This window comes from Ascidia mentula, chromosome 8 (genome assembly GCF_947561715.1).
Source record: "Ascidia mentula chromosome 8, kaAscMent1.1, whole genome shotgun sequence".
Lineage (NCBI taxonomy): Eukaryota > Metazoa > Chordata > Ascidiacea > Phlebobranchia > Ascidiidae > Ascidia > Ascidia mentula.
This window is the reverse complement of record NC_138573.1, coordinates 15772766-15793365: the sequence shown is the minus strand read 5'-3', so window position 1 is coordinate 15793365 and position 20600 is coordinate 15772766. Positions and strand designations below refer to the sequence as shown.

The following is a 20600-nucleotide window of genomic DNA, read 5'->3' as shown; positions in this document are numbered from 1 at the left end:
ACACGAGCGAAGTCGATTCAACTTCACCCTTCCAAACGTCAAGCCCATTACCTGCATGAAATACAAATGATTTAGATAAGAATATACTTGAAACAATGGACCCGCTTTTCTTTCTTTGCTATATTATAGAAGACCGTATCCTTGGCACCGCCGTATGAAACAAATTAGCCTGTAAAAAATACACCCTATTTGTTAGCAGTCATCAGGCGTCGCGATTCAATGGCTACGTATAATTTACCACTTAAGCTCAATTCATCACCAACTGTACACATTAAAAACAACTTTGGGTTTTTACGCTGTTTTGTACGATCTGTTTACCGCGTATGTCTCATACGGTCTACCGAAATTGTCAAAACAAAACTATGACAAATATTGATTTTATATGTTCGCGTCTGAGGGTTTACAAATGTTATAGCTTGGTTTATGTAAATACCATCATTTTAAATGGTTGCGCGCAATTTCACAGGAACGCCAATTGACAGGACGTTGAGTTATATGAAATAGGTGTTGTTTTTAGTGGTAAGACAGTAGGAATTTCAGTCATGCGTTTAGAACACGGATATGAAAAATACCGGACTTTGTATGCTTGCATAAAAACGCACAAATAGCATTTCCCCAAAATATGCCTATGACGATTTATGGTGAGTTATCGTTCGTTAACAAAAAGTGCAAACGCTGCGAGAGAGCACGCGGTCAGCACGAAAACATTTGTTCGTACAAATGCCTCAATCCGCACCATAGTGCCCTTGTAAAGTGTGGACAAGTCATTACTGATGGTCACATTGTTTGCGAAACAAAAATGTTGCCAAGTAAAATCAAAATTGTCAAAGCTTACTGATGGAACTCTGGGAATACAAACGAAACGCATAATAATAACCTGTCAGCTCAATGGAGCTGCATCATTGCGTGTGGCATATCATTTTACCGAAATGGCAGCTGACAGGAAATTAGGCCTTTTGCCGTTTTGCTTTAACCGGTAAAACAGAAGAAATTAAGCCTTGTCTTAACACTCCCACAGTTTGGTTATTGTAAAATAATTGACTTTATGCTTGCGACCATGAGGACAACAAGTGTTAGATATTTGGTTACGCGTTTTATGGAGAGTTTTGCACCTACACACGGATTTCTTACGTATTAACATAAATCTGCATACTGGTAGTTACGCTGGGTGAAGAATGACAGGAAATAGAGCGATTTGAGGTTGCCGATGAGCGATAATGACATCTATCAAAATGACACTCTACCATAAGTTTCGCATATAAAGTTTATGTAGAAGTTTACAAAGTCGCATTCGCCTGCTGTTGTGTTTGTCTGTGGAAATTCCGCACGACTGAACCTGCGAGTTAAACAGTTTTTGTATAGTGTAAATTTATTTATATCATCGAAAGTATTCTTTTGTAGTGACTTTATTTTAGGTAAAATACAAAAACAAAAATTAACAAAAATGCCTGCTATGTCAATTGGTGCTGTCAGTAGTTTGTCCATACAAAAACGAAGTGGATAAACAGTTTCTAATCAACTTTTTAACCAATTCTGAAGAAAAAAAGTATTTTCAAACATTTGTTGATAAATGCCTTGATTGGAAAGAAAAAACGAAAAAAGTGAGGCATGAAAAATCTAAAAGTTGTCATTTTTGAGTATTTTTTTTTATTTCTGCTTGCCCGTTTGCCACATTCGAGCGGGACGCAGTACTATCTTTTATCCAATACATCCAGCAACAAGTTCAAAAAAACTTGAGCAGTGATTCACATGCTTTCCAGTATAAATCCCGACAGCCTGTACATAAACTGTTTCTGCAACGCTGATACTGCTGACAAAAATAAAACAAGGACTTAGAAAAGGGCAGTAATATTTCATGCAATGGCATGATTGGCAGGATCGCCCCACTGATCTGATACGGTAGTAGAGATCCCCTAAGTATATGTGAAGGTTGCCTGGCAAGTTGTGCGCTCGCGCACCAGTGTACCTTGGCCACAATATACCACGTGAAACCACTCAGCTGATGTAGCTCGGTTGGTAGAGCGTTGGGCCTGGTTAGCTTAGGGTCGTGAGTTCAAACCTCACCGGGAGCTTGAATTTTCAAATCTTTCGCCGATTTGTCAGGTCAGGAAAAGGTGGCTGATCCAGCTAGGCTGCAATGCCTGGGCTGCCAAGCCTGCAAACCTAACATAGGAAAGCATACGAAATTGCTGTCTGGACATTAGGGCCCTGCCAGAGAAGGTTTTTGAAGCCAAAAGTGAGAAACACGATTTCGATGTCATGACTTTAAGTGTTGGAAATTTATTGAATGTTATGTTGTTTACTAACTTATTTACTAAGTCTTTGTTATATTTACTGGTGCCCATGTGGATTTTGTCAACTGCAAAAGTGAAGAGTATTACCCAGAAAAATGGAAATACAGCAGAATTTCGTTTCACTTCAATAATGTTAAAATTCGGAACCAGCCTTAAACTGAGTATACATATTGTACCAGCACTGCAGTGTCACATACATTAAGCGTGAACTGCAGTTAAACTTAGAATTAATTAGTTTGAACAGAAAAGCCAAAGCTACCGATATGCTAGTCAGTTGCCTGCCTGCTACCTTTGCGCACGCCGTGCTGCAACGTATAATTCTTGGTAAGCATATGATGAACGCAGTGGCGTTCGAAACGTCTGCTCGATGACTATAGCATGCTAGCTTTGGCTTTTGTGTTTAAACTAGAAGTGAGAAGTTTGTAGTTACAAAATACCAAGATAAACATCAACATAAATGACCAACGACAAACCCAAAAAAATCTTAAAAGCCCAGCCAATTTTGATATAACGGCAAAACAAAGGCAACCAGGTGATGTACGTATAGTTGCAAAACAGCAAAGCGGGTAAACGTGAAGGAAAAAGGTTCAGTCGTTTGTTACGTGATCATCCTATCTTATAGTCCAGTAATGTTAGCTTTACCAGCAAAGATGTCGTAGAAACGGCAAAGAACATTGCCATTACTAACCGTCACCTAAAGGTATTGAAAAGTTTTGCCATGTGCCGATGTCGATCCATTGAAAGCTTGGGCAATGACTTTAATCAGCTTAAGGCTAGAACAGACTGATTGGAGCATGTTTCTTTTATAGCTACATATACACTTCCGTATATTAGAAGTCATTCCTTGTGTATATATTATCCAGTTTCGCAAAAAAAGTTATATATTCGCATCTCCTTTTTTTGCGTTTAAGCTATACACATATAGTATTGTTTAATTATGTAATTAACGTTATCGCCCAAAAGAGTATTCATATAAAAAAGACTGTTTCCTCAGTTTTTTCAGAATCTAGCCCTCTGGTTGGCATTGCATTCTATCAGCGACACCAATTTCCTATTTTGGTATTAAGTCAATATTGTGGAACTATCAGAAGTTTCAAATTGAAGTCAGCTGATTTATTAACGATATTGAAAAATCGATTTCGCCTGGACGGGCATCCTCAGTTTCTGCAAATTCGAATTTGCAAAGAAACACAGAAAGCTATACGGTAAATAAATCAAAGAATGAAATAAAATAAAACTACTGAAATCAAGAAAATCAAGAAGTCCAGTGCCACTGCCTTCCCTGTGCACTGCACTGCAATGGAAGGCGAGACTTCAGTGGCGCAAAGATAAGATTAGCCGAATGACGTGACACGAAACGCAACAACACCTACAGCACGAACTTACGCCGTAAACACAACACATGAGAATGTAATAAGGGCGATGATAAAAACGTTAGTCAAACTCTGCTTGTATACCATCAATAATTTACTGGTGCAGTTTGATAACGTCATTTACCGACAAAAAGAAGGCATAGCAACTGGCGACAACGACTCTGTATCAATCGCCAACATAGCACTTCACCATGTAATACAATCAGTAGCTAAGATTCTTAATACCGCACATCTTTTCAAGAGGTTCATTGACGATATCATTTGGGTTTCTACGGGAGAAGACATAACATCAAGTATATGCTCAAAACTCACGGAAGCATTTTCTTCTGTAGGACTGCGGATTGTGTTCCGGCAAATGCGCATCAAGGATGGTAACACTTCCGTAGAGTTTCTGGATGTGTGGCATGTGCCGGATTGCGATTCTAGTTTTGGGTTTGTCACCAAAAACTTTGTTAAGGAGACAGCAAAAGAGCTGTGTTTCCTTCATGGAATATCTTATCACCCCGGACACATTTACAAGTCCATTATCCTAGGTGAAGCATGTCGTTTGCGTCGCCTGAATGAAAGGCAAGACCACTAACAACAAAGCCTGGATCGACTTCAGGACAAGTGCACAAAATCGGGCTTCTCGAAGAAGGTTATTAGTGCAAATATTGCACATGCATGAACTTGGACACAACGCTTTCGTGATGCCACCGACAAAATCTTAATGATTGCTTGGGGCACCGCCTTTCCTCAAGTGCTCAGACTAACGCATAAAGAGAAAGAATTGAAAAGCCAAGCAATAATTGTTTATAAACGACCGCCGTCTTTGGGAAATATTCTGACCAATTACCGGCAACTGGCATTGCAAACAGACTGCAGCTGCCCCGCGGGGAGTTACGCTTGCAGACGGTGCGCAATGTGCGGACACCATAGCAACCACAAATCTATGGTTATTGAAACGATCAATTTAACGACGAAAACAGGTAAAGAATACAAACTAACGCAACAACCAACCTGTGCAAGTTATGGCATTTACGTTGCAACGTGCCAAATCTGTCGCAGTACGTTGGTCAGACTAAAAACAAAATCTCAAAGTTTTGTTAATAAATCAGCTGACTTCAATTTAAAACTTTTGTAAGTTTCACAATATTGACTTCATATAAAAAAAAATACGCATTTATAGTCACTGCTTTTAAAGTTGCCGCAATTAACGGTAATGGTAACACTTGCTGTGCCAGAGAGCTAACAGGCAACGTGGAAACTTCAACCAACGTTTTTCTCCGTTTCACTTATTTTTACCTGAGCCCACACGGAGAGAGGAGGGGATGTCTCAGAGATAAGCAAATATTTAGCTTTTGTAGAATTATACGTTTGCCTTCATCAAGAACATGGGTGTTTTGTAAGGACTCTAAACTGTATCAGCTATGTTTCAAATATAGTTATTTGGTGTTGGTTGTCACTCCAGTACGCTCATGGTTGGCATTTTATAAGTGAGTATAGTTTTTCGTCGGACAAGCAAATGTTTCTGTTCGCAAGCTTTGCATTGTCTCTGTCTGTGTATTAAATGTTTTTTTTAGTCTAAATTCATTTAAAGGGTATATGTTTTAAATTGCGTGCTTGTTTTTATCTGTTTACGTGATTTTGATTTTTGAGTTATATGGCGCACTGTGGTAAACGTTTTACAGCGTATTTTTATGCCCATGTCGTCAGAAATGGTCGGCAATATTGCTGATATAAATCCATGTCAACAAAACGTAGCGTTTTGGGGGTTTAGGACGTTGGTAACCCGTGTGATATTGTCTGATGTGGAAAGAATTAAGTTGAACCAACTGCCTTGCCCTCGTAAAATTTCAGACGCAGACACAAGGAATGGGCGAGTTTAACATAAGTATATGGCTGACTCCTTTTCACGGTCAATCGACCACGAAATGGTAAACATACAGATTTGCGGCCTGAAGTAGTGCTGTAGTGTAAAGTAGTGTTTTTCAATTTGCTTCCAAAAAGGTTGAAACACAGTTTTAAACCAAAGCCAGACAGTCCGCATGTAACCACAAGCAACTGTTACAAAATAAGTTTGGCAAAATCAAATGAAAAAACTTTCGTCCAGTAATATATGCTGGTCTAAGTCAAATGACATATTGCTGTTGTTTTTGTACTCAATATGGCACTCGGACGTATACAAATACGAGGAGAACCACTTATTATGTTTGTTTTTAGAACGCACATATTCTATAAAAATATATATATTCGATAAAGTTGTATCTTGGATGATTGTGCAATAATCTACATCAGTCCTAGCAATGACCTTTCACAAGACTTTTAGTGCTACGATCCCAAGACCAATCAAAGTTGTCAGTGGGGAATCTTTGCTTTATATACAAACATTTACTTATTGTTCTGTTTTATGTATTTTTGCAGTTAAATTTTTCTAAAATCGCACCGGTACTTGTTAGACTGATGCCTTTAGTTTTCAGTATTATCAGAAGAGAAAACAGTAAATCGACGCTCTTAGCGGCTCGAAGGTTCATCAAAGAAATTTGCGCGATTGAAAAGGAGTACAGTCGTGTTTTAGCTGTTACGCCCTTTTGTTTTTTCGTCGTTCAATTTCTTTGCCCTGTGGGTTCGCTTCGCTACTGTGTTTGTTTTATTCTCTGAAGAAGCCTAGTCGTACGTACAGGCGAAACGTCAGAAAATATAATCCTTTTTAAACAAAAGGTGTATATTTGTTGTTCTCCACCAGAAGAGCGTCAGATTCATAATTCATCGGAGAAGCATTCGGCCGCGGCGCCGCTTACGACGAAAGAAGTCGATCTAACGACGCTACGATCGAGTAGAATTGAGTTTTACTCCGCCGTGCGTCGTAAGCACAACATAGCGAAATAGCTTGTTCTAGAGTTGAAAATATGATTCGCTGTACTGTTCAAACGGAGAAAGGCAGCTCTGGTGAAGAATGTTCAGCGCAAACCCGTTCATTGTTAACTTCGAACCCGCGCGCCAACAGCAAACATTGTTTACAATATCCCTCTGAGACCGATCAAAACCATCAGTTGCCAGTAGTCAGTTTACTCCCTCGAATGTAGCTGCTGAAGGATCGTGGTATGTCCACTTATCTGTGATGTTGATACTCCCCAGTTCTACAACTATTTTAACGCCTATTTTTGGTGTGCTTTTATATCATTTGTCGCCAATAGTTGTTGCCTTCGACTAAGTTAGACATTTACTTACTTGGCTGTTGCTTAGATTGGGGTTGACCAACTATGCCATACGTGGCATAAACAACTTGCACAATTCTTTACGAGCCAATCATCAAAGACAAACTTTTTACCAGACAATTATGCCAACGTTTTTTTGATTCTTTGTGTATGAAGCGTTCGGGCTTATTATATTGACTTAGGACTGGTTGCGTTCCAAGGCGCGGTGGTTGGTTAAAATTGTACAGCAACTGGCAGCTGTTTATGTTGTATTTTTTCGACTGCTTTTCTTGGCCAGACATTGCTAGTCAGAGTGACTTGGAGGTTACCACCAGTAGCCTATTTATTCGGCCAGTTTGAGCATTTCTTTTTCAGCATTTTACTTTTCTTTTCCGTTTCATTTTTGAACTGAGGATGCTTTTAGCGAAACATGTATTCTTTACAATAAATGCGTTTGACACAAGGTTATTTTATATTGTAATGTAGCACTGTGGTGGTATAAAAAAGCGAACTGTTATTGTCCAGCACTTGGAATTGGTGGACAGTGTATCTGATCCAAACCTACTCTTTCGGATAATTTCTTTGTTTATTAACACACTGCACAATTGCACACCGCCAATGATTTAACGGTTACTGTTTTGCAAAAAAATATGGATTTATTTTCGGTTGTGGCAAGTTTTTGATTAAAATGACTGGGCGTTGCGGAATGTTATTCGAAAAATCAGTTTAATCCGGCAGCGCGTTATGTTTCTCAAATAATCTACATTTTTTGCGTTTCGGGCAGATCTCTACCATGTTTATTTGCCAAAGCACGTTCTTATCAACGCAATAAATTCTCAAACGTTCGTTTAACACCGAGCCAGTAGTTAATTTTTTACCAGAAGGGCGCTGCGCGATACTAAACCAACACGGTGTAACTGCACTGTCTTGGTCAACGCCACAAACCGCGTTTGTGTTTAGTTTTATTCTATAGCAGGAATGGTGTGTAGAGTTGTTGCTACAATCTACTCTCAACCTCAAAACAAAAAATGTTCTTGATACATTACAGATGGGGTTTGGCATATATTGACAAACGTCATTCGACATGACAAGTTTACAGCTTTTATCCATGGGTGTGCGACGAACCTATAATTACCAAGCTCAATTATTAAGCAAATCCTGTTTCCCATTTAGTTCATGTAATAGCGTAAATTGTTTCCTCCGCTCTTGGCTGCTTGCGTTGCAGTCTTTTGTTTGGTCATCCGTTCTATTCGACTCTAATTTTGTATGAAACTCAATGCAATGCTAACTCTGTAACACATAGTGTTTGGATTCAGAAGGCCTAAAAGGATGAACATATTTTGATAGGGAGGAACGACTGAAAATATTATAATACTGAAGAAAGTACCAGGAAGCCGGGTCTGTTGACCCGGGACTTGCTTAAAACAGACCATAAATTCCAAAGTGAGATTCACTTAGGAACTGTTCGCCTATAAGCTAATAATAAAGTGCCACCTCCTATACGGTCATCGTTGTAGGTGACCGGTACTTCTGCATCTTGCTTTTACTGTCAATTTCTGTCTTAGTCGATTTCCCACAACAAACGCAAAGCTTATTTCACCCAAGATTAAACGGTGGGCTCAATCATGCTGGTGCACGGTTTTTCTGCGTCAGCAGTTTGCCACTTTTAAGATTTATCACGTTGTTGTTGTAAGTTTTCGTCAACTTCATGCGAAATCCCTGCAAGTGAACATGCCAGAGCTTGGCTGCACGTAGATGCGATTTCCAAATTATATAAGCAGTTGCCAATAGCATGCTGGGTTTCGGAATGCTTATCATATTCGCTAGTGCAGATGGGAAAGTCAAGGAAAGTATGTTTGTCCTTATCTCTATGTTCGAACTGAACTGGCAGGGTTCACGGTCGTCTTGAGTGTGTCGTCTGGAGTAAAACTGTGCTAGGCATGCCGCACAAATTTCTAAACAAGCAACGTTCAAACTGAAAGCCTTGTATGAGGCTGGGAGTGTGTTATTGCTTGTTCATTCCGGAATTAGGACAGTTTGTTCCAGTATAGAGGCCACATACTGCGCATTAAATGTTGTTGCGTATCTACAGTGAATTAAACTGACTTAATAATTTGGTATCGTAAGTGTATCATAACCCTAAAACCTTGGAAATCAGCTCAAAGGACTACACATAAAATTATAATCGGATTGGTAAGTAACACAGGGTCACACCAAGCAGCAACACGACGCTTCTCACATAAAACCTGCTTTCAATGCTCATGTGTTAGTTGGAAAATGTCAGGTTAATACAAAATACGATTCTTTGTCGAAACGTTTTTCGTATTAACTTGTTGACAATAGTATGGGTCAGTCTCATTATTCTTAGAATTATGAGCAAAGCCGTAAACAGTGTTCCTAATGATAGCAAAATGTGAAACAACGTGTGGTACGAAGAAATTTGAAATGTAACCGCTCCGCGCGTAGCTCGTTGTACAAGGAAGTGTCGATCACGTAGTTTCTTATTTGCAGGTCTACGTTTTCCAATGTGTTTTTTTCACATGTTTCAGAAATGAAGATTAGTTAACTGTGGCAGCGACATGTTTGCTTGTTGGATAGACGGATGGAGTTAATACACAAAATAAGATACTCGTAGCGTTATGGGACGCAAGTTTTCCTTGTTCGTCTCGGTCCAGTCGATGATATTAGTGTGTCTGATTCTGGTGGGACTTCTGTTGTTGCACGAAAGTCGATTACTGCACAAGAGTGTACGCAACCTGCAGCATGCAAGCGACATGTACGCTTCCCTCGGGGAAAGGAATCAACAACAAAACACTCATCGTACTTTCGCGGAAAGCGTCAACAAAAACAAGGTTGGTTTTAATAAAAGAACATATGGGATTGGTTCAGAAGCCGCAATCAAAGCCACGACCAGAAGTACTGACAGAAATGTAATATTCGTAAGATACTTTCATGCAGTAGTTTCATGTTAACTAATCCGCGGTACATTGTGAATGGACAATGCGTATATCTCTGCAGTAAAATTTTATTCCTTGTTGTATTAGAATTTTTCCGATTTGTTGTTAAACAAGCGTAGCAGTCCCAAGATCGTTGAAAGTCACACTGTAGCTGCACTGAGATCTTAAGTTGAATAGTGTTTTCAATACCACTATGTTGGAGTGCTTTCTTCGAAGTTTGTTTGACGTCAATACCCGAACGAGCATCTAATTATAGAGTGTGTGATTGCATAAGTATTGACAAAGACTTTCAAGCTCTGTGTTGGCCTTTACAGACGGAAGAGACCAACATCAATCGTGACGCACAACCCAAAAAGCTCAGCAGAGCCAGTGGGGTTGTAATATTCACAACGATGCGGGCGGGTTCCAGTTTTGTTGGAGAGTTGTTCAACCGCCACGGTCAGGTAATTTCTGGAGCCGGTTCTGATCACCGAGGGTTTACCAGTTCACATTCGGTTGTCAATTGTGCACGACTGCCTTGATAACGAGATTTAAACAAAAAATCTTTTTGTATATCGTTCTTTGCATGTTTTTTCTTAAAAAACTCGGATTTTAAGAAACTTAACCACACGTTTTTATTGAGTATCTTCGCGCATTTAAAATCTCCCAAACAATGTTCAAATTTTGTTAAATGGTGTAAAGTGGCAAGAAACCGGGGGCACTTCAAACGTCAAATGAAACAGTAAACATGAGAAAATGGAGTTGTTACCATAGTGCTTTGTACCTAGACGTCAAACGTAACCTTACTTACAATTTTGGTGACATGCACGTGCAACTCAGACGTTTTTCAACTAAAATAAGAACACAACAAAATGACCTTAAAGTGCATATGACACGTAAAAATCAAACATGTTAATAATCAAACTAAGAAATGTTCATAACTTTAGAACATTTCTGGCAAAAAAAGTAGCTTGATACGACGACTGGTTTCTGAGATACAGCTGATCAAAGTCGCACTTTTGCCGCTGCGAACGAAATCGTGCGAAAGCGAGATATTGTTGCGTGACGTCATAGAAGGTGCTTCGGTCGAGCGCGAGTGCTGGCAGCAAGCCTTATGCGTAGGAATGGAAAACATTGTAAAACTGATTTAAGCATAATATTGCATTAAACAGGGGACAAAAAGTGAACAAGTGCAATAGACGGATTTTGATGTTAATTTAAGCTGAAGACAGATGGCCGCTGTTCGACCTATTATGTCTAATTAAGTTGTGCAATAATAAAACAGTTACTGGGACAGGGTGTTCTAGTTGTTACAGCATTTATGATCGCTAACGTGATACATGAACTTTTGAAAACACGACAGAGACAAACCATTAGTTTAGCATTGTCGTTTTGTCCACTCACAGTTATGTCGTTTCTGCTATACCCTATGGTCTTCCGTTAATTAGGGACAAATAAGCCTTCGATTCGTGACGTCACAATGCCAAATTTTTGTGTGATGCAAAACCCTGTCCTGACCTTCAAGATAACGTAATCTGTGGATTCTCCTATGTTTGAAACTATTCGATATCTACAAAACAGGCGCCTTCTCCTATCTAAACAATGCATTTTTTCGACGCAAGCGCCTTATGTGATGTCCTTTTCTCCTCAGCGCAAAAGGTTTACGATTTTTGGTCGCCGTTACTTTTCGTGCAGTTTTCTACATTTTTTAGTTGACGTAGAACCGTAAAACTTTGGATATATGTTTGTTGTAGATATACCTTTAGTTTTACACAAAGTTGTTATGGCCGTGGCATATGCACTTTAAACGTTTGCGCGCTTTACAATCAAATTAGATCAATTTGCGAACGATTTGTTTGAAGTTTTATTGCTGAAGATGTTGTTGCTTGTTGGACATTGACGCGATGCTGTGTTGTATCCAGATCTTCTACTCGTTCGAGCCCCTCCACGCATTTGGGTCCCGGCCAAATCAAGCAGAACGGCGATTTCAAGCGATATCTGACGTCATGTTATGTGATTTCGTTCACTTGGCCAGTCTATATCAACAAGCAAATGTAAGAGTTATTTTTTTTCCAATTTCTACTTTGCCGTATAGCCTATTGTTTACATAACAAGCGCGTAAATTAAAACTATCAGGTCCATATGTAAATCCTAGCTCTGCATTTAAATACTCAGGCTTCTGGAGATATTGTGGCAGATCATTCCGCACTCTGCGTCCGAGATAATTTTTGCTTCAAGTCAAAGACCCAGTATTTGCGTCGAAACAGCACCTTGTGTTCACCCAAGTGTAAAGTCCCGTTCGATCCTCAGCAACTATCTGAACTCTGCCGAAGCAGCCTGTTGCCAGTTGCTAAGGTAACAAGTCATTGCCTGTTGTTCTGCCAATCAATTATCCAGAATCTCAAACTAGACTTGATGCTTAACAAATTGATTTGACGGTATTCAATTGCAATTTCCCAACCAAAACGTTTAAAATCAACTAAACAACGTTCAAATCTCTCGAGAATTGATTTATTTTTTGTGTCCAAAGCGGGAATCCATGTTTATGAGCAGCATTAGCCTCTAACAAAAGATGCTTTACTAGTTTTAAATTATGTCTTAGTTATTGGGGTTATTCAAACGTTGAAATGAAATACTTCGGAAGCAGCGAACGTAGCAAAACTTTAGGGAAGAAAACATAACAAAAATCGATTTGCGATCGCCAAGTGTACTCAAGTAACAATAAAATACGACAACACAACGAGAAAAGTTGACACAAGACGTCTTGGACAAACAAAGGCCGGTCCGTGGTGGAAGTATACGAATAATACAACTGCACTGCAATCCCTGATGTGGCCTCCATTTCCAAATGGAACAAAACGATTGTCAATTTATTTATACCCAGGCGAAACTTTGCCCAAATACATGTCACTTTTTGCATAAAATCAGCCACCACAACGTGTAAGGGTGGAAGCAGGCGTCTTGAATCTTATTGCGTTGGTTGGCTATGTGGTTGCCAAGTTTGGCCATTTTCTGTGCTTTGACAAAAGAGTTGTTTTTGTGTCAATTATACCTCATAGTGTTACATGCATAAGCTTACGAGACACATTTGCAGCTTTCTTAACACAAGTTAAATTTTATAATAGAATACTTTTTGTAACACAATTGTATTACAAATTTGGGAGGGCTATCGACAGTAATATGACAAAAATTGGCCACAACTCCAAACAACACACCACCAAAGTTTCCGCATACCTTTCGCGTTGCTTTCTGAGAAACCAAAATTTGTTTCCGTTTTACAGATTATTGTCGAGTTGGACATTAGACAAGTGCATAAAATTTTGGAGGACGATACCAGAGACGTACGCCTAATTCATTTGGTGCGGGATCCAAGAGGAATCATGGCGTCGAGGAGAGAGGTCTTCACCTCATACGATGGCGCAAAACCATACTCAGTTGTAAAACAATCTAGTTACTTGTGTGCCCACACGCAAAACAATTTACGCTGGGCACAGTGCAGTAACACTAGCAGCACAGCAGAATGCAGCGATGTTAGCGAACAAAAGAAATGGGAGAAAAAATACCTGCAGTTAAGGTTTGAAGATGTAAGTCTAAAACCACTGCAGACAGCAAAACGCATATACGATTTCGTTGGAATCGATTTTGATCCAGCGGTTCGGAAATGGATCCTGGAAAACACAAAAGATACCTCTGACCATCATGACCTGTTCGGAACGGGTCGGAATTCCCTTGCAGCTGTAGCTAGGTGGAAAAAATCACTTTCTTTTGATGAAGTTACTGCCATTCAGGAACGATGCGCCACTGTTATGAAAACTTTAAATTATAAAAATGTTTTTAATGAAAGTCAATTGCAAGACGACACTTTGAATCTTTGGTGGTAACCTAAAATGAGGGTCGTGGTTGATTGTTAACCGCTGTAATGCCACGCATATAATTATAACATTATAGTGTCAAGCAATATGTGTAACGGTAATTCTTCTACTTTTCTGAGACAAATAAATGAAAATAATTGTAACGACCAGAAGAGTTCGATTGTATTACGTTATTAAAAACTGTGCAACATAAAACTACTAGGTGCCTACATATGAGTGTTGTTGAAAACTTGCGCTATACACCGAAGTAAACATATTTGTTTGGTGAATGGTACCATGAGTCTACCACAGTGGACGATTTGAGGCACATAAACAGAAACGCTAAAAAGAAAGAAGAAGTGAAACAACGAAAAAGCGATAAGGGCGAACACACCTGCACAGTATACTTATCACTAACCGCACGGTTTTATCACGGTTTTTGAAGTGCGTAATGTCTATCGGCATAATTTTTCTCTAGCAAGTGTCGATACACCGGTGGAAACAGAGTTTGTTTCTTGTCATTGAGTGATGACGCATGCGTATTGATGTTTAACGACTCTAAAAACATCCTCTTGTGCCTACACCCTTGTAGAGAGAGTCCCCTGATCTTCTTTCCGAACCAGAACGTCTAAAAATGACAACTCACCCCCTCGCTCGCGCTCCATTGTGAACCCGATGCTCGGTTCAATGGAGTTAAGATGCGTGAGCAGTGATTGGACGTCATCCCGTCGTACGACCACGAATGTGTCGTCCACATAACGTCTCCAAAAACTAGGAGGGTTAACAAACGTTGCCAACGCCCTGTTCTCAACCGATTCCATGGCAATGTTTGCGACCACAACGGAAAGTGGGGATCCCATAGCAGTACCAAAAATTTGTTTATAAAATTTACCTCTAAAGGCAAGATAGGTTGCATCCAGGCACAACTCAAGACAATGCACAATGTCCGACAACGGCCACGAGCAACGTTGTTCCAATGTCTCGTCCATGCGTAGTCTCTCCGCTGCTTCGTCCACCGCTAGCTTTACCGGTACGTTGGTAAACAAGGAAACCACATCAAAAGACACCATTTCCTCTTCTTCATGCACACACAGCTGTTTTATCTGCGTAACAAAACTGGCAGAATTCTTAACGGTTTTATCCGTCTTCCCCACCAGGGGCACCAAAAACAAGTTGTATTATAAGGTAGGGCTATTAAATTCCCATTGTATACATTTTATTGGAATTGAATGTACTGCGGCCCTCTTTCATGTGCAATAACCAGAAAGATTTTTGGCTGTATTTTCCACAACATGCATAAGTCTGAACCCATCTTCAGCAAGTTCTTGTCGAAACGTTTTTCGTATTAACTTGTTGACAATAGTATGGGTCAGTCTCATTATTCTTAGAATTACGAGCAAAGCCGTAAACAGCGTTCCTAATGATAGCAAAATGTGAAACTACGTGTGGTACGAAGAAATTAAAAATGTAACCGCTCCGCGCGTAGCTCGTTGTACAAAGAAGTGATACCTGATAGCTAATATTCCGTAGCCTAAATGGCGTCATTTATGCGCGAAAGCCAGTTGGCAAGTTCCCCATCGATCACGTAGTTTCTTATTTGCAGGTCGACGTTTTCCAAAGTGTTTTTCTCAAATGTTTCAGAAATGAAGATTAGTTAACTGTGCTGGCAGCGACATGTTTGCTTGTTGGATAGACGGATGAAGTTAATACACAAAATAAGATACTCGTAGCATTATGGGACGCAAGTTTTCCTTGTTCGTCTCGGTCCAGTCGATGATATTAGTGTGTCTGATTCTGGTGGGACTTCTGTTGTTGCATGAAAGTCGATTACTGCACAAGAGTGTACGCAACCTGCAGCACGCAAGCGACATGTACGGTTCCCTCGGGGAAAGGAATCAACAACAAAACACTCATCTTACTTTCGCGGAAAGCGTCAACAAAAACAAGGTTGGTTTTAATAGAAGAACATATGGGATTGGTTCAGAAGCCGCAATCAAAGCCACGACCAAAAATACTGACAGAAATGTAATATTCATAAGATACTTTAACGCAGTAGTTTCATGTTAACTAATCCGCGGTACATTGTGAATGGACAATACGTATATCTCTGCAGTAAAATTTTATTCCTTGTTGTATTAGAATTTTTCCGATTTGTTGTAAAACAAGCGTAGCAGTCCCAAGAACGTTGAAAGTGAAACTGTAGCTGCACGACCATAGGTTGTAGTTATAGTGTTTTCAATGCCACCATGTTGGAGTGCTTTCTTCGAAGTTTGTTTGACGTCAATACCCGAACGAGCATCTAATTATAGAGTGTATGATTGCATAAGTATTCTGTGTTGGCCTTTACAGACGGAAGAGACCAACATCAATCGTGACGCACAACCCAAAAAGCTCAGCAGAGCCAGTGGGGTTGTAATGTTCACAACGATGCGGGCGGGTTCCAGTTTTGTTGGAGAGTTGTTCAACCGCCACGGTCAGGTAATTTCTGGAGCCGGTTCTGATCACCGAGGGTTTACCAGTTCACATTCGGTTGTCAATTGTGCACGACTGCCTTGATAACGAGATTTAAACAAAAAATCTTTTTGTATATCGTTCTTTGCATGTTTTTTCTTAAAAAACTCGGATTTTAAGATACTTAACCTCACGTTTTTATTGAGTATCTTCGCGCATTTAAAATCTCCCAAACAATGTTCAAATTTTGTTAAATGGTGTAAAGTGGCAAGAAACCGGGGGCACTTCAAACGTCAAATGAAACAGTAAACATGAGAAAATGGAGTTGTTACCATAGTGCTTTGTACCTAGACGTCAAACGTAACCTTACTTACAATTTTGGTGACATGCACGTGCAACTCAGACGTTTTTCAACTAAAATAAGAACACAACAAAATGACCTTAAAGTGCATATGACACGTAAAAATCAAACATGTTAATAATCAAACTAAGAAATGTTCATAACTTTAGAACATTTCTGGCAAAAAAAGTAGCTTGATACGACGACTGGTTTCTGAGATACAGCTGATCAAAGTCGCACTTTTGCCGCTGCGAACGAAATCGTGCGAAAGCGAGATATTGTTGCGTGACGTCATAGAAGGTGCTTCGGTCGAGCGCGAGTGCTGGCAGCAAGCCTTATGCGTAGGAATGGAAAACATTGTAAAACTGATTTAAGCATAATATTGCATTAAACAGGGGACAAAAAGTGAACAAGTGCAATAAACGGATTTTGATGTTAATTTAAGCTGAAGACAGATGGCCGCTGTTCGACCTATTATGTCTAATTAAGTTGTGCAATAATAAAACAGTTACTGGGACAGGGTGTTCTAGTTGTTACAGCATTTATGATCGCTAACGTGATACATGAACTTTTGAAAACACGACAGAGACAAACCATTAGTTTAGCATTGTCGTTTTGTCCACTCACAGTTATGTCGTTTCTGCTATACCCTATGGTCTTCCGTTAATTAGGGACAAATAAGCCTTCGATTCGTGACGTCACAATGCCAAATTTTTGTGTGATGCAAAACCCTGTCCTGACCTTCAAGATAACGTAATCTGTGGATTCTCCTATGTTTGAAACTATTCGATATCTACAAAACAGGCGCCTTCTCCTATCTAAACAATGCATTTTTTCGACGCAAGCGCCTTATGTGATGTCCTTTTCTCCTCAGCGCAAAAGGTTTACGATTTTTGGTCGCCGTTACTTTTCGTGCAGTTTTCTACATTTTTTAGTTGACGTAGAACCGTAAAACTTTGGATATATGTTTGTTGTAGATATACCTTTAGTTTTACACAAAGTTGTTATGGCCGTGGCATATGCACTTTAAACGTTTGCGCGCTTTACAATCAAATTAGATCAATTTGCGAACGATTTGTTTGAAGTTTTATTGCTGAAGATGTTGTTGCTTGTTGGACATTGACGCGATGCTGTGTTGTATCCAGATCTTCTACTCGTTCGAGCCCCTCCACGCATTTGGGTCCCGGCCAAATCAAGCAGAACGGCGATTTCAAGCGATATCTGACGTCATGTTATGTGATTTCGTTCACTTGGCCAGTCTATATCAACAAGCAAATGTAAGAGTTATTTTTTTTCCAATTTCTACTTTGCCGTATAGCCTATTGTTTACATAACAAGCGCGTAAATTAAAACTATCAGGTCCATATGTAAATCCTAGCTCTGCATTTAAATACTCAGGCTTCTGGAGATATTGTGGCAGATCATTCCGCACTCTGCGTCCGAGATAATTTTTGCTTCAAGTCAAAGACCCAGTATTTGCGTCGAAACAGCACCTTGTGTTCACCCAAGTGTAAAGTCCCGTTCGATCCTCAGCAACTATCTGAACTCTGCCGAAGCAGCCTGTTGCCAGTTGCTAAGGTAACAAGTCATTGCCTGTTGTTCTGCCAATCAATTATCCAGAATCTCAAACTAGACTTGATGCTTAACAAATTGATTTGACGGTATTCAATTGCAATTTCCCAACCAAAACGTTTAAAATCAACTAAACAACGTTCAAATCTCTCGAGAATTGATTTATTTTTTGTGTCCAAAGCGGGAATCCATGTTTATGAGCAGCATTAGCCTCTAACAAAAGATGCTTTACTAGTTTTAAATTATGTCTTAGTTATTGGGGTTATTCAAACGTTGAAATGAAATACTTCGGAAGCAGCGAACGTAGCAAAACTTTAGGGAAGAAAACATAACAAAAATCGATTTGCGATCGCCAAGTGTACTCAAGTAACAATAAAATACGACAACACAACGAGAAAAGTTGACACAAGACGTCTTGGACAAACAAAGGCCGGTCCGTGGTGGAAGTATACGAATAATACAACTGCACTGCAATCCCTGATGTGGCCTCCATTTCCCAAATGAACAAAACGATTGTCAATTTATTTATACCCAGGCGAAACTTTTCCCAAATACATACCACTTTTTGCATAAAATCACCCACCACAACGTGTAAGGGTGGAAGCAGGCGTCTTGAATCTTATTGCGTTGGTTGGCTATGTGGTTGCCAAGTTTGGCCATTTTTTGTGCTTTGACAAAAGAGTTGTTTGTGTGTCCATTATACCTCATAGGGTTACATACATAAGCTAATGGGACACATTTGCAGCTTTTTTAACACAAGTTACATTTTATAATAGAATACTTTTTGTAACATAATTGTATTAAAAATTTGGGAGTGCTATCGACAGTAATATGACAAAAATTGGCCACAACTCCAAACACCACACCACCAAAGTTTCCGCATACCTTTCGCGTTGTTTTCTGAGAAACCAAAATTTGTTTCCGTTTTACAGATTATTGTCGAGTTGGACATTAAACAAGTGCAGAAAATTTTGGAGGACGATACCAGAGACGTACGCCTAATTCATTTGGTGCGGGATCCAAGAGGAATCATGGCGTCGAGGAGAGAGGTCTTTACCTCATACGATGGCGCAAAACCATACTCAGTTGTAAAACAGTCCAGTTACTTGTGTGCCCACACGCAAAACAATTTACGCTGGGCTGAGTGTAGTAACATTAACAGCACAGCAGAATGCAGCGATGTTAATGAACACAAGAGTTGGGAGAAAAAATACCTGCAGTTAAGGTTTGAAGATGTAAGTCTAAAACCACTGCAGACAGCAAAACGCATATACGATTTCGTTGGAATCAATTTTGATCCAGCGGTTCGGAAATGGATCCTGGAGAACACAAAAGATACCTCTGACCATCATGACCTGTTCGGAACGGGTCGGAATTCCCTTGCAGCTGTAGCTAGGTGGAAAAAATCACTTTCTTTTGATGAAGTTACTGCCATTCAGGAACGATGCGCCACTGTTATGCAAACTTTAAATTATAAAAATGTTTTTAATGAAAGTCAATTGCAAGACGATACTTTGAATCTTTGGTGGTAACCTATAATGAGGGTCGTGGTTGATTGTTAACCGCTGTAATGCCACGCATATAATTATAACAAATCTAGTTTTAAGCAGTATGTCTAACGATAATTCTTCTACTGTTCTGAGACAAATAAATGAAAATAATTGTAACTACCAGAAGAGTTTGAGTGTATTACAATATTAATCACTGTGCAATATAAAACTACTAGGTGCCTACATATGAGTATTGTTGGAAACTTGCGCTATACACCGAAGTAAACAGACGGTGATTACATAGTCACCACAAAGTGGAAGTCTTTGCTTGGCCGTTTGGTCAGCAAAGTCGTCTGAAAGTCACACCAGCTGCACTGATGAGACCTTTTAGGTCGAAACAGTGGCCATCTGTCTGCAGCTTCTACACAATTCATATTATTGGCTCCACTTTGTAAACATATTTGTTTAGTGAATGGTACCATGCGCACGCAAACGGCATTGTAAACATAGTGTGGCAGCTACAACTCGATTTGAGCATTTAAAATGCATATGAACCAAACTCCACACTGGGATGTGTCCTGTATGCGAACGTACGACCCTGTTCCTGTTCCTCTAATAATGACCGAGAGTCTTGTTGCAACGACAATTCTATAACTATTTGAAGAATATGGACTGTTTGCAACTTTTGTGTAATGCAGCGTTTACAATAAAGTACAACGTTTTGGACTAACAAAGCGGAAATAGAGTTCAATATTTAATTAGGTGCAAGAAGGTTTTCATACCTTTCATTGACAATTGTAGGCGAGCAGAACATTAAAAAGTACTTTTATGTAAGCAGTTACCCTGGCGAAAATTTTTTGTCTGCCATTGCAAGAAATGGGTTGGGTATTTTTACTTTTAGTGTATGATGTGTTGCAGGGGCACTGTAGCACCACGCATGTTTTCCTCGCACTACTGCAGGCAATTCATTTCAGCGATGTTTTTTGCTACCAGCTAGTCCAGAGCCACAGTCACAAGCTGTACTGATGAAACCTTGCATGTCGAAGCAGCGTGCTCTGCTATAGTTTACTGATATATAAGTATACTATGACTCCGTTATGTGCAGCTCAAGTAATGT

The 20600-nt window shown here is 39.7% G+C and overlaps 3 protein-coding genes across 3 annotated transcripts; 2 read left to right on the top strand and 1 right to left on the bottom strand.

The window, feature by feature from the left end:
• The first annotated feature begins 9335 nt into the window (after window positions 1–9335).
• Window positions 9336–13926, top strand: LOC145911200 (carbohydrate sulfotransferase 1-like). The gene is made up of 5 exons (XM_082998464.1): window positions 9336–9695; window positions 10115–10243; window positions 11702–11833; window positions 11955–12134; window positions 13061–13926. The coding sequence occupies exons 1-5, from the start codon at window positions 9483–9485 to the stop codon at window positions 13658–13660; spliced, it is 1254 nt and encodes a 417-aa protein (XP_082854590.1). The 5' UTR covers window positions 9336–9482; the 3' UTR covers window positions 13661–13926.
• On the bottom strand, window positions 13887–14700 carry LOC145912082 (uncharacterized). The gene is made up of 2 exons (XM_082999503.1): window positions 14277–14700; window positions 13887–13972 (listed from the first exon to the last, which is right to left on the bottom strand). The coding sequence occupies exons 1-2, from the start codon at window positions 14698–14700 to the stop codon at window positions 13887–13889; spliced, it is 510 nt and encodes a 169-aa protein (XP_082855629.1).
• Window positions 14701–15354: 654 nt separating this feature from the next.
• LOC145910772 (carbohydrate sulfotransferase 1-like) lies at window positions 15355–19711 on the top strand. Its single transcript, XM_082997977.1, has 5 exons — window positions 15355–15577; window positions 15980–16108; window positions 17567–17698; window positions 17820–17999; window positions 18926–19711. The coding sequence occupies exons 1-5, from the start codon at window positions 15365–15367 to the stop codon at window positions 19523–19525; spliced, it is 1254 nt and encodes a 417-aa protein (XP_082854103.1). The 5' UTR covers window positions 15355–15364; the 3' UTR covers window positions 19526–19711.
• Window positions 19712–20600: the final 889 nt, after the last annotated feature.